The 23,605-nt window shown below is 40.8% G+C and overlaps 2 protein-coding genes across 4 annotated transcripts; one reads left to right on the top strand and one right to left on the bottom strand.

The window, feature by feature from the left end:
* Positions 1 to 4: 4 nt before the first annotated feature.
* Positions 5 to 7,806, bottom strand: sar1b (secretion associated, Ras related GTPase 1B). The gene is made up of 7 exons (XM_044018367.1): positions 7,638 to 7,806; positions 4,956 to 5,021; positions 4,009 to 4,128; positions 3,751 to 3,816; positions 3,024 to 3,127; positions 2,623 to 2,754; positions 5 to 1,611 (listed from the first exon to the last, which is right to left on the bottom strand). The coding sequence occupies exons 2-7, from the start codon at positions 5,011 to 5,013 to the stop codon at positions 1,495 to 1,497; spliced, it is 597 nt and encodes a 198-aa protein (XP_043874302.1). The 5' UTR covers positions 5,014 to 5,021; positions 7,638 to 7,806; the 3' UTR covers positions 5 to 1,494.
* Positions 7,807 to 8,383: 577 nt separating this feature from the next.
* On the top strand, positions 8,384 to 23,388 carry sec24a (SEC24 homolog A, COPII coat complex component). 3 transcript variants are annotated; one of them, XM_044018365.1, is made up of 24 exons: positions 8,384 to 8,768; positions 10,593 to 11,201; positions 13,102 to 13,296; positions 13,762 to 13,839; positions 14,634 to 14,696; positions 15,102 to 15,268; positions 15,492 to 15,679; positions 16,069 to 16,171; positions 16,516 to 16,639; positions 16,894 to 17,003; positions 17,103 to 17,215; positions 17,398 to 17,516; positions 17,768 to 17,823; positions 18,063 to 18,269; positions 18,731 to 18,854; positions 19,047 to 19,205; positions 19,315 to 19,488; positions 19,572 to 19,682; positions 20,647 to 20,822; positions 20,998 to 21,135; positions 21,354 to 21,458; positions 21,573 to 21,665; positions 21,760 to 21,863; positions 22,090 to 23,388. In XM_044018365.1, exons 1-24 carry the CDS (start codon positions 8,708 to 8,710, stop codon positions 22,202 to 22,204), a joined length of 3,492 nt encoding a protein of 1,163 aa, XP_043874300.1. In that variant the 5' UTR covers positions 8,384 to 8,707; the 3' UTR covers positions 22,205 to 23,388. The 3 variants fall into 3 exon arrangements, with proteins under 3 accessions (XP_043874300.1, XP_043874299.1, XP_043874301.1); XM_044018364.1 differs by having other exon boundaries at positions 8,385 to 8,768; positions 16,513 to 16,639; XM_044018366.1 differs by lacking the exon at positions 13,762 to 13,839 and having other exon boundaries at positions 8,385 to 8,768; positions 16,513 to 16,639.
* The last annotated feature ends 217 nt before the right edge of the window (positions 23,389 to 23,605 follow it).

Here is a 23,605-nt window from a genome sequence, read left to right as displayed (position 1 = left end):
CAAAGAGAGGGAGAGAAAAATTTTATGTATTATGCGCAATTCTATCATTTCCATGTTTTTCTTTTAAAAACAAAAACAAAAAAAAAGGAAGGAAGGAGAAAAACAAACAAAAACATGATAATAATCAGCTGTCATTGGAAAAATTTTGGCATCTTCTTTCCTCCTGTTGTGTTCAAGAATAATGGTCGTTATAAAATCAAAAGAACAAGGCATGCATAATAGTTTCTGGTAATGCACATAGATCATAAGGATACCACTTATGAATACAAAAATCCATGTACGGTGTTTGTGTACATTTCATATATACACATGGTCCCTTTCTTGGACGTGTCGTAACGCCAGTTTATCTGTTCCCGCGGTGGGAGTTTGTCCTCTTTTTATCTACGTGTGGTGACTATCACCTGTGAAAAGGTCTGCACTGCAAAATACATTTTGCAGGATGAATTATTAGTTTGGATTACCACTAGATGTTACACCCCGTCTGTCAAAGACCTCCCTTTATCTCGTCCTGCAAGTTATTACCAAGCTGTTTATTCAAAAAAAGTTTCATTTACTTAAATAGTTTCCTTTGCATTAACTGACCACTGTGCTGTCTACATGATTTCATAAAACCTTGTCGGGAGTTACAGCCAGTATTATTTTCTATTAAAAGTTTACCATCCAACGCTACTGTGCCCACAAGATAGAAGTCTGGAACAAAGGTATTTTGACTTGCTAGTACCCTAAATTAATCACTAATAATCATTTTAATAAATGGGTGAAACAGCCACACGCTATAATGAGGGCTGTATACATGGCCACACATTTTATTTATTGAAATAATGTAGAAAAAAAAGAGTAAAATGGACAAAGCAAAGTACAGTGATTGATTACAATGCTGAATGAATGTCTTTACTGTTAAAAAAACAAAAAGAAAAAGTGTACTGCAGTGAATACAACTATGTTGCTCTCAGTCATTTGCTCAAGATGAGATGAAAAGGGGAGAAGAAGAAGGGCCGGGGATTTTTCTTTTATATATACGTGTACAGATTTACAGTTTTAATGCGTCTATCATCACACTTGACAGGTGGCAGGAGTGGAGGGAGGGGAGGGAGTGAGGGCGGCGAATGACAGACACATTATAGCAAAGATTAGAATCTGTTTGACTGGGAACACGCTGCTTTTTTTTTTTTGCTGGGAAACTGTTGCTTTTCGCCACTCTCTTAGAAAAGAAAGAGAGACGGAGACGTGAGTGTTGTGTTGTGTTGTGTGTGTGAGAGCAAACAGGTGAATGAATGCCGTGACTGGAACCAAATGTTCGACCAATAAAAGTCTATTGGGATCAAGTTGTACTGGTCTCTCTGGACGTGGAGGCGGATTTGTTAAACCAAACGTGGGGCCGAGTATGATGGTACTGATGGCAACGATGGGCGCCTTCAGTGGTTGAGTTTAGCGCCCTCCTGGTGGTGGTGATGGTGGTATTGTCGGTATGTTTACGGCTGCTTGGTCATCTTTTTAGTCAATGTACTGTGAGAGCCAGCGGAAGCCCTCGCCGTAGCCCTGCCTCTTCAACACACTGCACATGAACACCTCCAGTGGTCTCGTGTTCAGCTCCTTCATAGGAATGTTGCCCTGGGAGAAAAGCAGGAGAAATATATAGGGATTTTGGAATATGTAAAACAAGTGTACCGTTTAACTTGATATAATGGCCCTTTTCCACTATGGTCAAATACACCAGACTCCTCTGTTAAATAATGGGATTTTAGATATTTCCCTGATATTTGTTGGAGATTAACCCACGTTTTTGGGATTGTTAAGTCTTTTTAACTGATCTACAGTTCGGCTTGATTCTTGTGTAGGATGTCTCTTCCTGTGGCCGGCAGGGATAGTATTGCCTCAGCTCGCTTGGAACCTCGCAAGAGCAGGTACTAAAAAAAGTACCTGGTACCAGGTACTATGCTAGTGGAAACGCAACTTAACCATGAAAAAACAAGGTGAAGTGAGCCAGAGGAAACACGGCAATAGAAAAACTGCAGCTTGTGTTAAGTCTGGATGAGCATAAATTAGGACCTTTAATAAAAGCACTCCCATACTTCTAAATCCTTTCCATGACCTCATGAATGAAGGAGAGGAAAACACAAAACTGATTGCTATTTCTACAATTCATTTTTTTTTTATCTACTTCTATAGTGGACACTGCTCCACTTCCTACAGAAATTAGTATAGACGTATTTGACTTACATAGCCAGTACATTACAATGTGTTCAGACTTGTTTTACAGTTTATTTGTTAGAAAAAGGCAGTTGTCATACTATGTAGAAAAAAAAGGAGTAGTTACCTTCAGGAAAGAGCTTGTGTTTACAAGCCATTAGCCTACTAGAATATTTGCTTTTGCATCACAAAACATTTACCTTTCCACTTATCAATGTTCTACATCTGATACTGTCCTTTCAGACGGCCACTGAGCAAAATGTGTAAAACCTTCTCTGCAATCCAAATGACAATTATCTGTATAAGCAAGAGATAACTTTAATCCCTGAAACTTTTCACTGTTAGGCTGGAGACTCATTCTCCCTGTATTCCACCGTTGGTTCCACATGCATTCTTTTGAATAAGACGTTGAAGCTAATTGACACCACTTACCTTGCCTGTTGTCTGTCCATACAATCCAAAGATTTCCCTCAGCCTCTCCTCACTGATGGCTTCTGATCTGTCAATTTTGTTGCCCAGAATCAGAATAGGCACATTTCCAATGGTCTCATCTGTCATTAATGCCTGGAGAGAATAGACAAGTTATTAAAAAAGTATACCTTTAGATACAGGTGCTACATATCAAAGAGTGATTGCTTGATTTGTTTTTTCAGTAAGCTGATATATCATCCTAAGCTTTAAACATGTTTTGACAGCTCTAACAAACAATACAGATGATTTTCACTTGATTCGATTGGGTGCGTGTTTGAAATGTAGAAGGGCGGTTCGAAACACGTCGACTGAAACCATTGCTCTACAGTGTGACAGTAACCAAGCAGATAATTGGTACTTACATCAAGTTCTGCTTTTGATTCGGCCAATCTTAAGTGATCCGCACAATCCACAAGGAAGACGATGCCATTAATGGCAGGGAGGTAGTTTTTCCACACTCTGCGGGCTGTAAGAACCAACACACAAATTCTAACATGAGTTTTGAGTGCTTACGCTTTTGACTATAATGTTATTGATCAAATTTTCACTAAAACATAACCATGACATAAACACTAGTGGGCAAGATGTATTGTCTAAAATAATAATATAAGATAATAACACCCACAGAAACTCCACACTTTCCCCGAGTGTGTGCGGCAGCAGTGCGCAAGGATTCTATGTCACATGACCATTAGTGGGCCAATGGGATCATGTGACCTCCCTGCCACACAGGTTAACCATGTGTGGTTATGCTAATCGGGGGAAAACATGAAGACACCAGCCCCAACAACTAAGTCTTTGGTAACTGTTTTTCTTTGCTCTTGCTTGTTTGCTGCACCGTTTACCTTACAGCAGAGCCTCTCAAAGTTTACCCAATGTTTCTACACTGCAGTTGTATTTTTACTTAAATACTTAAGTTGAAAAAAAGAGAGAGCAATTTTCCTCAAAGATTGCGTCCATTGATATAATCTGTAAGCAACAATTAATTACTTAAATAATTCAAATCGAATTTTAAAGGATATCGTACCAAAAAATATTGAGATATAATTTTTTGCCCGTATCGCCCAACCTTAATAAACACCTACACACCTTGTGCGTGGCCTCCAAGGTCAAAGGTGGTGAAGGTCATGCCAGCAATCGTCAACTCTTCGGATGCTAGTGGAGAAAATATAATCATGAGAACAACCCCCCAAATATTCAGCATCTGAAGTCACCGACAAAAGTCTTGTGGAGTTTATTTACACAAGACGTGAATATTTCAACAAACACCATATTCAGTAGGATAGTTTGAAAATGTAAAATAAATATTTGGACGTGCGCGTGCGTGAGAGACGAGCGGAAACTCACTTGGATGTAAAGTCGGCACATGCTGTCCCAATCTGTCATCTTTGAGCATGTGCAGTAGCGTTGTTTTGCCAGCATTGTCCAGGCCAAGAAATACTAACTTGCCTGATTTCTTGAACAGTCCTGAAATAAAACCCCCAAAACAAAAGTGAGTCAAAAAACCTGGACACTAAAAATATTACTGCATCATAATGTTCATGACATTCACACAGTGGAAAAACTAACTGCAGTTGTAACAGTACATGTGCTGTTCTAAATAGTACAGTGGAGGTTGATTTGGTTTACTGTATTGGAATGTCCTCCAGTCGCAATAATAAAAACAGAAAACACGATTTTTCCCTGAATACACAAGGTGCAAGGTCAGTCATTCTTCAACGTCTCTGACCAGAGGACAAGGTTGTTGTGAGTCTGCTGCTCTCTGAGTCAGCTTCAAAATAACCAGTGGATTTGTGAAATTTATTTGCCTGAGTCAGCATAAATCGATGTCAGCAGATGGACGCAACATGTCTGACAAGTAGAACAGGAACAACTGCTTTATAGAAGCAGCTCTGACACAGAAACTAGGAGCATAACAAAACAAAACAAGCCTCATTCATCTGTGGCTGGATAACAATAATTATCACAATGTAATATTGAGCAATGGGAATACTATTATTTCAATATGTATCAATATGTATTCATTGCGCAAACACATCTTGAGATATAATTGCTTTGGATGTTGTACATTTAATTTGTGAACGGTTACAACTATAAATACATTTGTCAGTTTCTGCCCATAAAAATGTTTAAATCTACAATTAATCAGGTGATTGCCAACATTTCAAATTAAGACTATATTCCTCATGTTACTTAAGACTTTTAACATTTAGATTAATGACATAAAACACTAACATAAAACACTAACACACAAAATTGTGTACAGTTCTGTGTGGCTGATCGCCAGTACTCACCTAAAAACTGTAGTACACTATTGAAACCACTTGTAAACCAACTAATTAGGGCTGACATATCCGGAGCTGTTAAGAAAAAAACAGAGGTAAGAAGACAGACATGAATATAAAGAAAAGGAACAATAACAGGTCATATCCATCAATATGATCTGAGATCAATATCTCAAAAATATAATACAACGATTCTCTGATACTGGTACATTACACCATTACTTCTCCTCCGAATATTTATCATTATTTAGGTAATTTTGATTTATTTTTGTACACAGGCTGTCCGTGACATAACAGGACTGCAATGATTAAATTATCAGTTCATTCTTCTGATTAATTAAAAACAAGCTCAAGGATTTTTCGGCTTCTTAAATGTGATTTTCTGGTTTCTTTACGCCAAATAAAGAAATCATAAAAACTGAATAACCGTTAGTTGCAGCCCAACGTTATACAGTGCATCTATTCTCATGAACAGATGTATATTACTGCACAATGGGCATCGCGGAATGAGTGTCAGCACTGTCTTTTGCTTTTTAGGAAAGCTTAATTCTTAATCCCAAACATGAAATATTTTCCACCCAGAGGCAAATGTGGGACATGGCATACCCAAAAAAATGTACTTAAAACATTTAGGATATTTAAAATTTAAATCAATTCAAGAAAGTGCTGCACATGATTACTTTCTTATCATACGCAGCCTTGACTTATCCATACTACTATTGGTAATTGTTAATGACTGGCTTGCTACAGCTGATGGTGACTAGTCTTTTTCCATTAGAAATCTTTGGGCAGGAAGACAGAGGATCCACAGCACAAATCACACACCAACTGACAGAATCTCAACAGGCAACAAGAGCTCTCTGTCCAACACAAGCCAACTGCAAGGGCCTTGAAAACAAAGCCAGGTCTTTAGACTTTCAAGATAGGAAATGTTCCGTTTGTGTGAAATTGGCTCCCTGAGGTACTACAGGCAACAGCTTGTGATGACTTCTTTCTAGGTTACCCAAGCTCTTGTCATTTTGAGAATTGGCATAATTGTATTTATTAATTTTGTGATGTGACCTAAAGGTTCAGCAAGCACAAGGGAAATCAGAAAAAAACGACCAAACTTCCTCCATCTGTGACTTGCCATGTTTCAGTTAGGTTGGATTAGTTAAAGACAAACACAAATCCCAATTAATAAAAGTTTTTGTTTGACAGCTATAGATGTTCCAGAGCAAAGTAAACGTGTGCTGACCTCTAGTTCCAGTTGCATAACACACAAACAACTCCAGGACTAAAGTTTAAGGCAGCCAAAGGTCAAGATCATGCTAATACAGCTGAACTCCACGTCAGCTGTTGCTACTCTCCAGTTCAAAACGCCACTCGTGCTCACCGGCTGCAACACTGTTGGCTGACATTACAGTCTGATACTCTCATATTATATGAAGTGTGATGCTGCTGCTTTAAGTGTGAAGCTCCTTAATAGTAACCAACAACCACAAGCAAACATAGGCTAATGTAAGTTTCAAACAAGCATGGCAACTACATAAAGTAGGCTTGCAAGTAATAACTGCCATCTTACTGATTAATATGACTAAATAATATATATATTTGCTATCTGGATATACTGTCGGTATAAGACCAAAACCCAAAAAAAGCCCAAAACTTAAAATATAATTGATGAAATATTAGTGTTATTTGACAGTATTTGAAAATGCTTGAAAAGTCACTTATTATAAATAGTGTTTGTACATCAATATTGCTTTGAAGGACTATGCCATTTTATCAATCACTGTACCAGTACATTTAAGTAACAACGATAACACAAAATCCAGGGAGCCAACTTTTATAGAGAGATGTAGATCAAAACAGTTGGAAAATCAATTAACTATTTAATTAACAACATTTTACTGTTAATTTAAGTTTGAATCTAAGAAGACAGTTCACTGATAGTACGCTCTCCTCGATCAGATGGGGAAAACCACAAGTATTTGATCAATGTAAGAATAACCATGTTAGTTTACACCTTTGTTAACCACAAAAGTCATGTCATGAGATAAATTTACAAATTGCCACCATCTCATGTAATCGCTTGTGACTCTGTGATGCATTTATGGCTGACTGCTGTCAGACCTCTCACGATCACTGTCAACGTAGCAGGGGAAATTAGCAAACCTTTACCTCCACGGCTATCGTTACATGGACCATTAACCTCTTCGCATGTTTAACGAATACGTCAACATGTCAGAATAATGAAACACACGTTAAAGACAGACACGTTGCTTTACATATACACATTTAAATCATGGGTGAGGCCGACTAACAGGATGGCTAGCAGGAAGCCACTAGCTACGTGTCATAATCCTGAAGAGGCGACGTTGCATCGGGGGGAAGCTACCGACTACGTTGGCTAATTAGCAGTTTGAGAGGAAAACACTTAATCGTCGGGGACATGTAATGTTCAAGTGTTTTATACTTCTGCAAACAATTATCGATGTCAAACACGCGTATTTGCGTGTTGTTTATGGGGTTATATCTGACTAAAGAAACTAAAGAAACTGTAGTAATACGCGAGTTAGCCAACTCGGCGTTAGCACGGCTAACGTAGCGTCGTTAGCAGCCGGGCTGATTTGCTAGCTCAAATGCCGATCGTTCCACATAAGACTCTCCCGATAAAACATAATAAAGGCAATGTATCGAACGACTCACCGGTTATTTGGGCGCAGGTTAACTTATTGAATGTGTGTTCGCTCCTGTACACATGTAAAGTGGTCTCCCGGTGAGAAAACAAGAGGGCCTATGAGATGCCAGGTCTTCCTATCCTTTTTCGTGTTTTGTTACTGAGCCACGACACTGCAATGGCTGTCTAACTACTCCCCAAAACTCTGCCCAGCCGCTTCCTGTTTATGTTTCATAATCAGCACTCCGACAGGACACCAGAATCAAACAGAGGGTACAATCACTCTCATATAGTCTTATATATTTGGCCAAATGCTTTAATATCAAGCAATGCATTTTCAAGCAATTACTGCCTCGAATTCTAGAAGTCCTAAATGTTATTTTTATGGTTCACAATTTCTCCAGTGATCGTTTCTCCATATGGATATTAGCTTATATATTGTTATATTATTTAACTGTACAGCCACATGATTTTGTCATTTAACGTTTGCAGAGATTATATATTATGATTATATATAAATAAACGCTATACAAACAGAAAAAAGACCTGGGAGCAAAAGGGGGAAAACAACAAATGTGTATATATATTAACATATGATCTACATTGCATAAAAATGCTTTAAATGTGTGTATTAACGAATTAACTCTTGAGATTTAAACTGTTAGGATTAATTCCCTCTTGTTGCTAGTACGACAGAGAAACCCAGAGCACGAGAGGAAATGCCACGTGTACACACTGCGCATGCCCCAGAATTTTTACGTTGATCCTGCTGGGTGATCCCAACTTCCGGTGAAAGAGAGAAGTGTCTCACACGATTACTCTGGCGAGGCCTGTCGTTACACACCATAGCCAGTTGAGCTGGGTTTCGATCAGCGCCATGGCCCTGTGATCGCCAACAAGTTGGTTCGTTAACTTTAAATAAAAAACCCAGGGCGCGTCGCCGCCGCGTACGAAGGTTTTTTACCAGAGTGTCACAGCGTCGGAGCCACAGGTTTGAACATTACCCCCCGACTGCCAGCTAGTTAGCAAGCTAAAGACGCAGCTAGCTATTCGCCAAGCAAGCAAGCGCCTCCAAATTGGATCGGGTGTCTGTTTCAAGATGTCAACTGCTGGTTTCAACTCTCAGAACGGGACAGGGACGGGACAAGCGTATGCGAATGGTGAGTAGCTTTCAAGGCGAAGTGGATACCAACGCAAGTAACTAGCTTACTCTGGAGCTCGTCCCCGGGGCTATGTGCTAAGTGTTGGCTAACTGCTTTGCGAGAGTTGAGCTGTCAGGGCATATTTATATCGGGTTAACTGCAGTAAGTCTTGTCCCGTGCTACGATATTGATTTAAGATGTCAGGAATGGTTGTTGTCGTTGAGGTATGCTAAATACAGCTGTCTTACTTTCAAAGTTAGCCATGTCTTTGGCACTTGTAGTGTGTCGAGGTGGCAAATTAACAGGTTGATAGGCGTTGTGTGAACTATTTTGATAACTTTCAATGCCGCGTGTAAACAGGAGATACCACTGTGATTGCGATTAGTTGTTTGAACCACAACAAAAGTACGCGTATGCTTTTGTCAAGCTACCTGGTTAACCATGATTTCCTTAATACCCAATTAGCTTCTACTTTTCTATTCGTCCCTGTATCATCATAGTGATTATTGGTTTATCGTCACTGGGTAATCCCATTTGCAGGTTAATGACACCCTTCGCAGTTTTGTGATGGTGATTTTTAACTGGCATTTAACATTAGACTTTAACAGTTGTGGTTTGATAGCGTTGTGCGTTTTATTGTACATGTGGCATACTGGTGATGATCCAGATATGCTGCTACAGTGTTTTCCACTCAAAAGAGAAGTTATGAGATCACTGAACTGAAGTGTTAGACGATTGATGAATGACTGACTAACCAGCTCATCTCTAATGGGTAAATAAAGTGTGTAACCATGTGCAGCCTTCAGCACTTTATTTTGTTTATCTGCAGATGAAGCAACTGCAGCTAGAGCTCACAAAAAAGCTCAAACTGTCTGAGAAGCCTGCTTGATTTTCCAGTTGTTCGTCAATTTCACCTTGTTTGTCCTTCATCTTATTCCTTTCTCCTTTGACTGAAACTTGTTGCTATGATGCTAATCCAGCTCTATAAACAAGGTGTTTTTCTGACAAAAGAAACAAAAGTGATGAAGTGGTGACTTTTTAAACAAATACATTCTTATAATGGGTTATATCTTTAAAAAGTCCTCAGGGTGTATGTGATATTCTTGCCTCATTAGTGTTTCACTGTGCACTTGTATGTGTTATGTAATGTGGTTTGGCATTTAAGAATTTAAGGATACAGACAGCTTTACTGGCTGGACATGGTTAAATTAATGACTTTACCATATTTACTACATCTTCCTGACAAACTAATAAAATACTCCATCTAAATATTTTTTAACTAACTTCCACTTTGTTTTGATTTGTAATTGACTGAGATGTCTGATTTCTGGTCAGCCTCTTTCTGAGTGGACAGGATCTTTGACTGACTGGGAGCTTTTGTTCTTAGGATTTCTCTTCTCCCAGGAAGAACAAAGATTTGTAGTGCATTATCTGAGGTTATCTTTAATCATTGCAAATAGTTGTTTGATCCCTTTTCACTTTGGTGACAAGGGATATGACAAAAGTCATATTGTAAACTGGCAAAGTATAAAATCAAATTGTTTTCTTTTTACTACTGCTGTTTTTAATAAGGTAAGGCCAGACATGGCTCAGAGCCCCACACTCAACATGATTAAGGGCAGATTGAGTTGCATTAAATCCAGGTAAAGAGATTAGACCTTGTCCTGTTAGTCCATTGGTCATTTGTTGGATCTTAATTCTTTTTATTCAGTGTTGTAAATACATTGTTGTGCCATCTTTTTTCGCCTTTGTTAGAAGTTCATCATGAAACTAAGATATTCAGTAGAATTGCCAGGACATTTTTAGTGTGACAATTAACATTTTTGTTATGCTGGTGTCCAGGTCCATCACAGAATCCAGTTGGCCTACAGCAGCTGCCAGGGGTCAGCTATGGCATGACTCACCAACCAACCTACAACCCAATGCAGGCCAAAGCTCCCGCACCCCCTGGCCCTGGACTCTATCCTACTGCAGCATACCAGTCTGGTCCCCCAGTCAGCTCCTACCAGTCTGGCCCAGCACACACTTCCTACCCACCCCCACCGGGCCAACCTTTGTTGACCAGGCCTGCAATGGGAACTCCTCCATCTCATACCCCTCCACAGTCTGCCAGCCCCAATCATGGTCCCAGGATGCCCCTTCCACGGGCCACTCCGCCCCCTCCTGCCGTATCTTCAAGCAGCTACTACTCAAACCCCCAGCAGCAGCCCATTGCTCCATCATGGCAGTACAACACAGCTCCAGCACCAATGGGGCCACCCCCTTCTTTAAGTGCCCCTCCCTGCGGCCCTCTGGCAAATCACACAAACCCATCTTCAAGCTCAACGGTGCCGCCACCACCAACGTTGACAGCGTACAGCTCCCCACAGCCAGCCTATGGATCCCATAGTGCCACACAGCCTCCAGGCCCCAGAATGCCGTCCACCTCTCACCTGGGATACACCCAACCAGGTAGGAACACAAAAGTGCCACTGAAAGTCTAAAAGGACACTCCATTCCACACCAATCTCCATTTCCACCAAATGCTACAGTTTGGTTCAGTTCATTAAGTTATGCAATTATTTGCATTTCCATTGTTAAACATTGAGAAGGGTGCCAAAGTAACTCATCTGTACCAGTTTTGGGGTCTGGATGCTCTTATAAGGTGGAGCAGTGTGTTGATATCACTTCTGTGCAACAGTAGGGAAAATTAGGGGTGTTTTTCTGTCCAGCTGCAACCATCTCTCAAACAAAGCCCATCTTCTTAAGATTAATCACCTAATGCCAAGAAGAAAGAACACAAAATGCTGGACGCCCTCAGGCACACCATGAGTCAAAAAAATTAACCTAATTATCCCTCTTGTAGATCAGTGGACTTTAGCCGATCAGTCGTGATGGTTCCCATCACTGAAGCATTCAATATTACACTATAAACCCCTTTCCCCCAGTCCAGTAACTTTTATTTAGCATAATTATGTCTCGTGTCCTCCTTGTGCCGCGTCATTGTCTTCTTTCAGTGGCGTGCTGCAGATATTCATATCAAGAGTGCTGATATGTTGGCGCTGGACATTGCCCTCTGCTCTTTCACTGAACATGTTGGCCAGCTCGGCCTTGGGTCCCTCCCAGGCACAGGGACTCATTTACTGTGAATTTGTACAAAGTTCACATTAGAACTTCGTTGCTCCCAGTGTGATTCTTAAGTAGGGGTATGATATGATAAGAAGATATAATTTTGACTGAAGTTCTGGTGCATATTATAATATTAAATGTCTGCAAAATGCCACACAAGTGTATGACCTGGGTGTTTATATCAATTTGATAGATGCAGACTGTAGTTAAGGTATTGAGTGTTTTTATATCCAAAATAAAATAACAGTTCAAGAGAATCTAGGTTACTCTGTATACTGGTCATATTTTCTCTGAAGGAAAGTGGCTTAGCTCAATGATATCATTATCAACTTAACATTATCATGATAGGAGTTGGTTGTGCAATCATGGTGGCTGAATGATTTGTCATAAATTAACCTTGATTCTTTTTCTTTGAAAGCGACAGTATCTTGAGTGTATTACATCTCAACAGAGGCCGAGTCACATGATTGCTTCAGTCTGTGTGCTCCCACTACATCTCTCAATCTCATGATCAGATTTACTTTGAAAATCTCTATTCGCCTCATTCGCAAGAAGAGTTTGAAGACCTTTACACCTTAATCACAATCAGGACAGTGGTTGTACTGAAAGTGCTGGCTAAATTGAGAATGTTTCAAGTCCTTATGTTTTGGTTTATTTGCTGTAATATGTGACATTAAGTGTGACACTTTAAAGCAATTCCAAAATGGGTCACAGTAATCTGTTGAACATTTTATAATGCTGAAAGAACAGTGCAGTTTTGTTTCCTAGTATTCCTGTTTTTACAGTCTATATTTGTATTTTGCCAACGTTTTTCAAAAAATATACAGTGTAGAATTCTAAAATCGATTGTGCCCAAATAATTTTAATCATAAGCACATAAGCTTTATCTTAGTTTAAGATCTGTGTATCCAAGGTCACAGAAGTTTCCCTGTGGGATTAGGAGTTGCCATTTTATGTCACTGCTGTCGAAAAAAATCAGCCTGTACACTTTAATATGCCATTTAGGCGTCATAACTCTTTATAAATAACCTCCCTGAGAAGACAGTCCTCAGATGATTATGGTGGTGGTTACTGGAGACAGTGTGGCACTTAATTCACAAAAATTACCTTCTGAAGGAATTAGCCAAAAACAGAATTTTGTTTTTATTCATCAAGAACATAGGTGTGTGTTGATTATAAATACATCAATAAATCTATTATGAAATGAATTTAGTTGGTGCCCTAACACAGTCTTCCTCACCAGGTGCTGCACCTCCACCACTGAATCCCATGCTTTCCCACACATACCAACCAAGCAGACCCGCATATGGACCCCCACCCACAGGACCCCCACCTCTAGGCCCACCACCCGCAGGTCCATCACCAGCCATGACATCCACACCACCTTCCACTGCACCCCCACTGGCCAATGTCACACCTCCACCCCCCAAAGCTGATGGTAATTGTTTTTTTTTAAATCTTGACACATGTCATTATGATTTGCTTTCATGTATGTAACTTGGTCATTTTGTATATAATTACATTTTACAATGGCTAACTCATTTTCATCTTAAAGCCAGCTTTCTATGAGACCACATGTTAAGTTGTTAAGTTTGTATGTTTGTAGAAATGCCCTTACACATTAATTATATCCCATTAGTGTGGAAAGAAATGTTACGACTGATTTGACAAATGCCATGTGTCAGATCAGTCGTCATGACTGCTCAATAATTAGGTATAACTATTGCTATGTAAAGTTAACAAACATTCAGTGTAAGTGATAGCATTGTCTGTGATGATCAGGCTACCATGTCGCTGTGGACCAGGGCTATGTTTTTCTTTTTCCGTTTTTGTCCCACCTACAAGCGTGACTTTTTTCTGATACTGTTGACTGTTTCCCTCCCCTCCTTCTTCTACACGCCAGCTCAGTGCAGGGAGGCTGTTAATAGCACGTTGTCCCCCACAGAGCCCGACTGCCAGGAGAGCGATATTGAATGTCCAGGTGTGGCCATATTTGTCCGTAGCTGTTAGATGCTGTGTTAGTGCATTGGTGCTCATCCTTTCCTCTCAGTGCTGCTGTTGTCCATTCTATTCATGGATGCACTAATTCTTTGTTTTTAATTCCTTAAATTTCATGAACCTGATATGAATGTCTGAAGGATTAGATGTTACTGACCTCCGGTCTGTTACTTTTACTGAATAATTCAATTGACTAATATAGGTGAAGATAATTTGATCACTATAGCCCATAGCTTATAGCTTATTAAGTGACTTAAGCCTAATATTTTTTTATTAGTGCATCCTTGGTTAGTAGTTTTGTTTTTTCCCATCACCCACTCTCACCATAATATCCCATATGACCTCTGAATGAATGTCTTACAAGAACCAAAGTGCAAATATTTATTTTAACCCTTTAAAACCTAAGCTTCAAAATGTCCGTCTTGACTTTTAGACTTATTTTTAATGGTCCTGTGAGTAAGTGCTTTTGCCCATTTTTTGAGAATAGCTTTCAATTTCTGGCAGTTGTTTTCAATTTACTGCATGTTAAAATTGTGTATTAGAAATTTAAAATGAAGAAGAACATGTAGGCGTGTAAATTCTCAGCTTTCAGAAAACGCTGGAATTTTTCCGATTGCACAAACCGTCGCGTAACTACGGTAATGCAAACGTGTCGTCAGCGCTACGCTCGGTGTTAAAGGGTTAAACACTGTCTGTTTCCATCATTTGTATTGACAATACAATTTGGCGTGGTGCCAAATATCTTTCATATCATAATTGTGTTTGCTTTTGAAACAGGAACGTTGGCTGGCAATGGGCCTCAATCTCCAAACAACTTTAATAGCATTGACAACAAAATGGGTAAGGGCATTTTCAGCTGTTTTATTAGATTCCGTTTACAATCCTCCCATTTCTCAGGCTTAAGAAGAATCTATCTGATATAGCACTGTGCAATGCTATAATGAGCAGACAGTATAATTATTTCTCAATTGCTTTATTGAAACACGCCCAGAGAATATGGGAAACATGAATGCGATCCTTACACTACATAATAGTGTGACCCTGATTTATGTTATTAATTAATGTTATACTCAAAGAGTGGGTGTTTTCCCAACGGTTCTGTAGAATTACTGTAGAATGTTCGTGTATCGTTTACTCCTTTTGATTGCTGTTTTAATATAGCATCTGTATCTGTAATTGATACTCTCAATGGCTTTTTTTTCCTAATCGTAGACCCACTTCTGTTGCCTTTTTTTCCTCCCACAGCTGGTCTGCCTCAGCCCGGACTGCCTGGTCGGCACTTGGGCCACTACCCCTCCCTCCCCCCTGGGTACCAGAACGCTGCTGCTCCCCACAAACCCACCTCCCCCATGCACCCCACGATGCAAGCTGCCACACAGCCTTACTCTCAAACAACTCAGCCATACCAACAGGTGAGAGGAGCGCAAAGCCTCAGCCTAGTATGTTGTAGTTGTTTTATTGGTTACGTACAGTTATAGAACAAAACACCTAAAAAAAAAGATTTGGCGTTTGTGACATCAGCAGATATCTGCACCATCTAATCAAAGCATGGGAGAAATCCAAGCTCAATGACTTGATTGACATATGCCAAACAGGTTAATCTGAATCATTTGTCATTTTCTTTTTTTTTGTCAGCCACATGGTGGCCCAGGGCCGGCCCAGCTGAGCCCATCCTTGGCGGCCTTGAGCCTCCAGTCCAGTTCCCCAGAGGCCCTAAGAGTGGTCAACCTGCTCCAGGAGAGGAACCTGCTGCCACCAGGCCCAATCCCTGCCCCAACACCTTGCCTACCACAGGACCTGCAGAAGATTAACTGCAACCCAGAGTAAGCTACAGTCGACTAACGCCAACAGCATTATGCTGCTGTTGCTTCTATAGAAATGATTCCACATAATGTGACGTTAGTGTAAAGAATATTGACTTATGCTTAACAATTTACGGCAGTGAACACCACTTGTGTCACCGGATTTTTTCATGTTGATCACAGTCAGCCGATGTTCGTCAGGACAGTGTGACAGTGAACTGTATGCACCCTAAAACTTACTTAAACACCCACCATGATCTGTCAGAATGGCTAATTTATTCACGGTGACATTTAATATTTCCAAAACATTTTAAAGCACAGGGGAAATCTTACATGTTGGACCACAGTCAGCGCGATCGGTCTTCATGCACTTACAAGTACAATAAACCCTTCTGTGTTTGTGTCTCCAGGGTTTTTCGTTGCACCCTGACCAGCATCCCTCAGACACAGTCTCTGCTCAACAAAGCCAAGATGCCGCTGGGCCTGCTGCTCCATCCCTTCAAGGACCTCTCGGTAAAGAACCAGTTCAATATGTCATATGCTGTATTTATATCACCTTGCTACTGTACTGAACTTGCAACTATAAAAATCACACAATGTTTTTCTTAGTTTTCATGTAAATGTGAGCTCAACAAAACTCTTATTAAATCACATTAAAGGTTTCACAGAATAGGATCTGACTCAACGTGTGTGTGTGTGTTCTCATCTTCGCACACACTACAAAGATGTTGCACAACATGAACAGCAGCAAAGTTGTTATTGACGTGCCAATCACAGTGAGCTATTTGTGTTTTCCTGGAGGTGCTGCTCTCACACACACTGGGCTCACGCTTTTTATGATTTTGTTCTCGCAGCAGCTTCCTGTTGTGACATCCAGTACCATTGTCAGATGTCGGTCCTGCAGAACTTACATTAACCCCTTCGTCTCTTTCCTGGACCAGAGGAGGTGGAAGTGCAACCTGTGCTATCGGGTCAATGATGGTGAGACGGGGGGAGGAGGTTTATGTGTTCAGTGTAAGAGGAAAACGTTGTTAGATTGGGAGGAGTAGAGGCTGCAAATTTAACTCACTTACTCATCTTCTACCACTTTGTGGATAAATGAATGAAGAATAATAATAATTTAGGGCATACGTCAAAGTGTTTGAAATGGAAACGGTTCTTTTTACACCTAAAAACCCCCCCACAAAATTCATAGTACACTGTTTAACACTAAGATCTCCGTGTGTGTTCTGTAGTTCCAGAGGAGTTCATGTATAACCCAGTCAGCAGATCGTATGGAGAGCCACACAAAAGACCGGAGGTGCAGAATGCTACCATTGAGTTTATTGCTCCTTCAGAATACATGGTGAGAATACACAGCTCTTTTTGTCTAGATCTGAAACAGTTTTGTGTAAACTGAATTTGCGATTGACATGCGATGTACTGCGTGGTCACTTTTGTCCAGCTGAGGCCACCACAGCCTGCCGTTTACCTCTTCCTTCTGGACGTATCCCACAATGCTGTGGAGACAGGCTACCTGACTGTGTTCTGTCAGTCACTGCTGGATAACATTAATGCGTAAGTAGAACAGGAAATTTCCACTTATCGCAGATGTTCAAAGGACTGCAGTCATTTTAAAGGGGATAGTGGAAGCATTTCATTGTTTCACTTCTTAAAAATAAGTTATATTCTAAGGTGAGTGTGTGTATATATAAGACAACAGAAGCTTAATAAGTGTGTGTTTGTGTGTGTTTCTGCAGTCTTCCGGGAGACTCGCGGACAAAAGTAGGCTTCATCACCTTTGACAGCACCATCCACTTCTACAACCTTCAGGAGGGGCTTTCCCAACCACAAATGCTCATTGTGTCTGACATCGAAGGTAAAACACAAATGACTGCAAACAAACTGCAAAAATGTACACGTGGTAAACGCAAGGAGATTCTGTGTCGGTGATCTCAAACATCCAACTTCGTCTAAATTCCTAAAGAGAAAATCACCATGACGAAAGCCTATCTAATTAAGTTGATCTCCCTAATCTCTTGTCTTTCGTTTCTCTTTGTCTGGTCTTTTCTTTAAAGGGTACAATTGTCTCATTCCTACTGTAACATTATAACTTGTTGTGTTTCACAGATATCTTTTTACCAACACCAGACAGCCTTCTAGTAAACCTCAATGAATGCAAAGAAGTAAGAAACTTACCTTTATCAAAGATGTGTGTGTCCAATATTTAATATCGTGTCATTTGTGAGGGTTAAGCTTCATAAAAGAACCACATCATCGTGTTTCCCATTCATAATCCTGGTCCTGTGGACCCACTGGCCTGCATGTGTTCGATATTTTCCCTGAAACCCTGGCCTATACTTCTAAATTATGAAAAAACGGAAATTATTTTGATTAGACTCACACTCTGTATTTGTTTTTCCAGCTCGTGCAGGATCTGCTGAGGAGTCTGCCAAGTTTATTTGAAAAGACGATGGAGACCCAGTCTGCCCTGGGATCGGCTCTGCAGGCAGCCTTCAAGCTGCTGTCGCCCACCGGAGGCCGCATGTCTGTCTTTCAGACGCAACTGCCCAACCTCGGCGTGGGCGCGCTGCAGTCCAGAGAGGATCCCAACCAGCGAGCATCTGCCAAGGTAATCTGATCTGTCTCACGTTTCTCACTTCCAATCCAGCATGTAGTGCCCCAAAGTCATTTTAAAAACACAACAACTTTGCTTTTTTGCAATTTAATATAGGACAAAATAATTTTCAGCTGCCACTAAATTGCAAAAAAATGCCTTTAATGCCGTTACATAAAGCAATTCAAGAAGTGATCATGTCTGCTGCTGTGTTGTTGAATTTTGAATTGACAAGAAACAAAAAGTCCCCAAATTCTTTTAACTGGAAGAAATCTGACAGAACCGGAGACCAGGAGCTTATACAGTATATGCATAGCTATAAAATTCCATGTATTTGTGACATATTCTTGGAAAAAATATTTGATTTTAACATTGTTTCATATATTTTCCTGTCTTAGTTCCTTTAAAAATATCTTGAACTGCTTTTAATTGTTGTGTTCTATTCAGAAAGATCATGTTATATGTTTTCTTTTCAGGACATTCAGCATTTATCCCCAGCGACAGACTTTTACAAGAAGCTGGCTCTGGACTGCTCTGGTCAGCAGGTGGCTGTTGACCTGTTCCTGCTTAGTTCTCAGTACTGCGACCTTGCATCACTTGGTGAGTCCTGCACTGACTGGACAGAGGGAGAGGAGGACGGCGGCTTTACTACTATTTATGTACAACTCTAGTGCTTTATGTATTAAGTTATATTCTGATTGGAAAGAAACAACGAAGAGGAGAGAGTGGGAGATGGAAAAGACAATCAGCAGAATCTCATTGTTGCCTCGTCTTTTATCTCCCGTTTTCCAGGCTGCATATCCAGATACTCAGCTGGGAGCGTTTACTACTACCCATCTTACCACCACCAGCACAACCCTGCTCAGGTGGAGCGATTCCAGAAAGAGCTGAAGAGATACTTAACCCGGAAGATTGGTTTTGAGGCCGTCATGAGGATACGCTGCACCAAAGGTTGACCGATCAAACACACTGACCTAAATATTACAGCAAATTTGTCGTTTGTGTGTTTGGTGCTAGTGCTCCACATGGACTGATTTCAACTCTCCGTGTGTCCCCGCAGGTCTGTCCATCCACACGTTCCACGGGAACTTCTTTGTGCGCTCGACAGATCTGTTGTCGCTCCCCAACGTCAACCCGGACGCCGGCTTTGCCGTTCAGATGTCCATCGAGGAAAATCTGGATGACATGCAGGTCGTCTCTTTCCAGGCTGCCCTGCTTTACACCTCTAGCAAAGGTACAAAATGCACACATCCAAGGATTTTTCTTTAATTGATAGATCTGTCCCGTTTTTTTAATAGTTTTTTTTCCCCCTAACAGGTGAAAGAAGGATCCGCGTCCACACCTTGTGTCTCCCTGTCGTCAATTCTCTGTCAGATGTCTTTGCCGGGGCAGATGTTCAAGCCATGGCTGGGCTGCTGGCTTGTATGGGTATGTATGAATGAAACAAACTATGTATGTATGGAAAAAAACACTTTTCTTGTGTTGTATAACTGTATGAACACATGTTGGATAGGTTGGCTCTGAAATGTCCAAGTTGGCATGAAACAGACAGGGTAACATGGTCTGATACCTTATTTTTAATTTTTTATTATTTTTTTTTTAGACATTTAGAGAAGTTTGCACCTGATAAACATCACGCCTCATCATGTCATAACTCATTCTTAAATGTATTACGTTTTTACTTTACAAGTTAGAGTGAATGTCCGCGTATGCGTGAATTTGAAATTTAATTTGAAACTTGACAATGAAAATCTCCCTCCGTGCGTTACGAGACTCTCGCAGGGTTTTGATCCACTTCGCTGCTTTTAGCACTGCCAGATGGACTTGAGTAGAGGCAGATGCGGTTACCTAGCAACCACAGACTGCAAGATTAATTTCAGATTCACTCGGATAACAGGCGCTCACATTCAGCTTTCTTCAAAATATGCTGCAGAAGAGTTTGGCTTTTAATTTGAACATCGGCTACTTTTGAACAGTACCACTGCAAATGATTTGGCAGTGTACACAATACTGTACCTCTGAATGTTGCATCAAAAATAGTAAATTATAATACATACATAGCAACATAAACTGATTATTTTGAAAAAGAATCATGATAAATGATGTATAAATGATTTTTTCAAACCCTAAGGTCAAGAATTAACTTCCATGCTCGGCTTTTGAGTTCATATAAAAGCAAAATAACCTCATGGCTAAAACCATAAATTCACAGCACACACTGTAAATTTTGGGAGCAATGATACCTGAGTATCCAACACCCGATACGATGGTGTTTGTCTGTGTGTTTCTTAACTGCCACCGGGGGGCGCCAAAACACCAGAAAACTTTGTGCTTTTAAAAGAGACCAAGAGTGATGTGAGATCCTCAGTCCTTCTCTTGTCCCTCTCTCCAGCTGTGGACCGCTCCGTGACGGCGAGTCTGAGCGACGCCAGGGACGCGCTGACCAACGCCGCCATCGACTCGCTGTCGTCTTACCGACAGTCCGTGTTGACCATCCAGCAGCCCGGCCTGCTGGCCCCAGCCTGCCTCAGATTCTTCCCCCTCTACGTCCTCGCCCTACTCAAACAGGTCGGCTCTCTTCTTCACACGATGTAGTTATTGGACAGCAACTCCACGTCCTGGCAATTCTCTTTAATTTCACCACTGAACTGAAAAAGTCCTACTAGTTTAGTATTTTTTACCACTTGAAAACACACCTGTATTAATCCTGTTGCCTGATGTGTTTTGTACGTGAATCCCGCAGAAAGCCTACAGAACAGGGACAAGCACTAGACTGGATGAACGGGTATTTGCCATGTGTCAGTTGAAGTACCAGCCGCTGGCCTACGCCATGTTGATGATCCACCCGGCTCTGTACCGCGTCGACGACCTGACGGACGAGGTGAGGAGAGCGACGTTTCTGCATGTTTCAGCTTGTTTTTGAGATTTGTGTGAAAGGACAAGCAAAAACAAGTGTGATGTAGGAAGCAATTTCAGACGAGAGCAACTATATTGAGTTCATTCTCAGTTCATGTTTGCTACTGGTGTGGGAATTCATTGATTACAGATCTAATCATTCCTCTGTGTAACTGAATATTCTCCTCTTTCCTGAATCCTCAGGGAGCTTTGAACATCAACGAGCGAACCATCCCTCAGCCCAGAGTGCTGCAGCTGTCTGTGGAGAAGCTCAGCAGGGAGGGAGCTTTCCTCATGGACACTGGAATGGTAAGATGCACTAAAGCAGCGTCTCCCCAAACTTTTTATGTGGCCACCCTCTTTTTTTAAAGATGACAAACTGTCTGACCCAGTTAAAATAAAGAGAAATTGCTGCTTTCATAGGTGTTATATCTGTGGATCGGTCGCAACTGCCACCCCAACTTCCTCACACAAGTCCTGGGAGTTCCCAGCTACGCTACCGTGCCTGAAAATCTGGTAGAAAACCTCATGTTGCTGCATTTTCTTGTGAATTCCTCCACAGTTGCAGTATCACTCACTCACTTCCTCCCTCCCCCCCCTTCTCTCGTAGTATCTGCTCCCAGAGCTGGACACCGCTGAGTCGCAGAGAATCAGAGCCTTCATTGGCTGGTTGAGAGATCAGAGGCCGTTCTTCCCCACCCTGCATGTCATCAGGTGAGTTAACAGAGCATGATGGGTCGTCGAGAAAGTTTAGTAGCAAGATAATGTTTTATTTTCTTAAAAATAACTGGAGAAATGTTGTCATTTTGTTTAGTTTTTTATCTTCTGGCAGGTTCATTTCTTTTCCACTGATTGAGACAAAACAAAAAGTGTGTTTAAACCTCATCTGTTTGATATGACATCCCACTGACTCTGTGTTTATTATATGCTGTCTTGTCAGGGATGAAAGCCAGCTGAAAGCCAGCTTTATGCAGAACATGATCGAGGACCGAACGGAGTCGGCCCTGTCTTACTACGAATTCCTGCTCCACCTCCAACAGCAAATCTCCAAATAACCTTCGGCATGACTGTGGAAAAACTAGTGAATGCTGAAAGCGAGAGGACGCCCGTCAGTGTATGTGTGCGTGCATATATTTGTATATGGTGTGTGTATGTGTTTCAAATCGGTGGGGGGCGGATGACCGGAGGGACGCCTCTGCAGCAGCAGCAGCAGCAGCGGCCATCCACCGGCTCTCTGAGGGAAAAACTTCTGTGCTGAACTGATGTGACGCGTCACTTTAAATCAGTCTTACGTGACGGACAGTGCAAGGACACAGAGTGACAAATGCTTTTTGTTGGCACTTTTCACCCAGTAGGAGTTGGAGGAATTAACGATGATGATGATGATGTATGTGGTGATGAAATAGATCAGTGTCGAACTAAAACCGCGCGCGTTCAGTCGATCGCCGCAAAAACAGATGGTGTCGAGTGTTTGTTTTTTTGTTTCCTTTCAAAAAAGCACATTCGTCTTCACCAAAATAAATCGAGTCATAAGTATATTTTGTCTGAATGTGGGTGCGCGTGTGTCTGCTAAAGATTAGGTAAATACGAAAAGTGTGCGCGCTTCGAGGCTGGTATTGGGTGACACTGGTATTGGGCGAGTGTTTGTACACAGGACACCTGAGCTTCTAGCACTCTTAATACTGTATGTGAGAGAAGGAATGTGTGCTTTTTATTTTATGTCATTATAAGTGTGTGTCGAACAAATCTGTAGATGCTGTTGTTACTGGTCGGAAACGTCGAAGGTGTTTTGAAGGCAGATCAACCTCACTGTCGTCACTACCTTGAATGTGTGCGTGGACTCGGCAGTGAAGAGTACATCTTTTCTTTGGACAGGCAGAACAACTCTATTTGTTTTCTTTTTTATCATTATTATTATTATTTCCCCGTGCCCCCTGTTTAATTTATGAGACTTCCCAATCTGATTAAATTCTATAATTGCCTTGTACGGGAACTCACTTTTTATTATTAAACCTCAGTTTAAATACAGACTTACATATGAAATATTTTAATATAATAGGATATGGGAAATTCTTTAACACAGACATAACAAAAACTATTGTTTTAATCATGCTTATTGATACTTGTATATGAAAAAAAAAAACTTGCATTATATAGAAGTGACTAAATGCCGATTATTTGAGTATAAACATTTAAGTGAAATGACGCTAAGAAAATAAAATGTTTGGCACTTTTTAAACGGAGTTTGTGTGTTGGTGGGTTAACAGTGTTCATTCAAGTTCAAGCCGAAATATGGACCAATAATATTGTCAATATTTCACCTGATTGGGGTTGAATTGAAGGTTTTTGATTTGGTCTGAGTTTCATACGGTTTGTATTCTTCTGTATCATACAAGCAAAAAAATATATTTAGGCGCAGACGATATGTTTTGATTTTAATGCACAAATGTGTCTTT

Source organism: Solea senegalensis, unplaced genomic scaffold, assembly GCF_019176455.1.
Source record: "Solea senegalensis isolate Sse05_10M unplaced genomic scaffold, IFAPA_SoseM_1 scf7180000017085, whole genome shotgun sequence".
NCBI classification, from domain to species: domain Eukaryota; kingdom Metazoa; phylum Chordata; class Actinopteri; order Pleuronectiformes; family Soleidae; genus Solea; species Solea senegalensis.
Note: the sequence above shows the minus strand (reverse complement) of the source record. Positions and strands in the feature narration are given on the sequence as shown.

Bases quoted from the DNA above. Each gene is read 5' to 3' on its own strand.
- sec24a (XM_044018364.1), top strand. From the start codon at position 8,708: ATGTCAACTGCTGGTTTCAACTCTCAGAACGGGACAGGGACGGGACAA. The intron at 11,202-13,101 runs GTAGGAACACAA...CTTCCTCACCAG, and splicing joins CCTGGGATACACCCAACCAG to GTGCTGCACCTCCACCACTG. The intron at 19,206-19,314 runs GTTGACCGATCA...GTGTCCCCGCAG, and splicing joins GAGGATACGCTGCACCAAAG to GTCTGTCCATCCACACGTTC.
- sar1b (XM_044018367.1), bottom strand. From the start codon at position 5,013: ATGTCAGCCCTAATTAGTTGGTTTACAAGTGGTTTCAATAGTGTACTA. The intron at 4,129-4,955 runs GTGAGTACTGGC...GTTTTATTTCAG, and splicing joins TAGTGTACTACAGTTTTTAG to GACTGTTCAAGAAATCAGGC. The intron at 3,817-4,008 runs GTGAGTTTCCGC...TTTCTCCACTAG, and splicing joins TGTGCCGACTTTACATCCAA to CATCCGAAGAGTTGACGATT.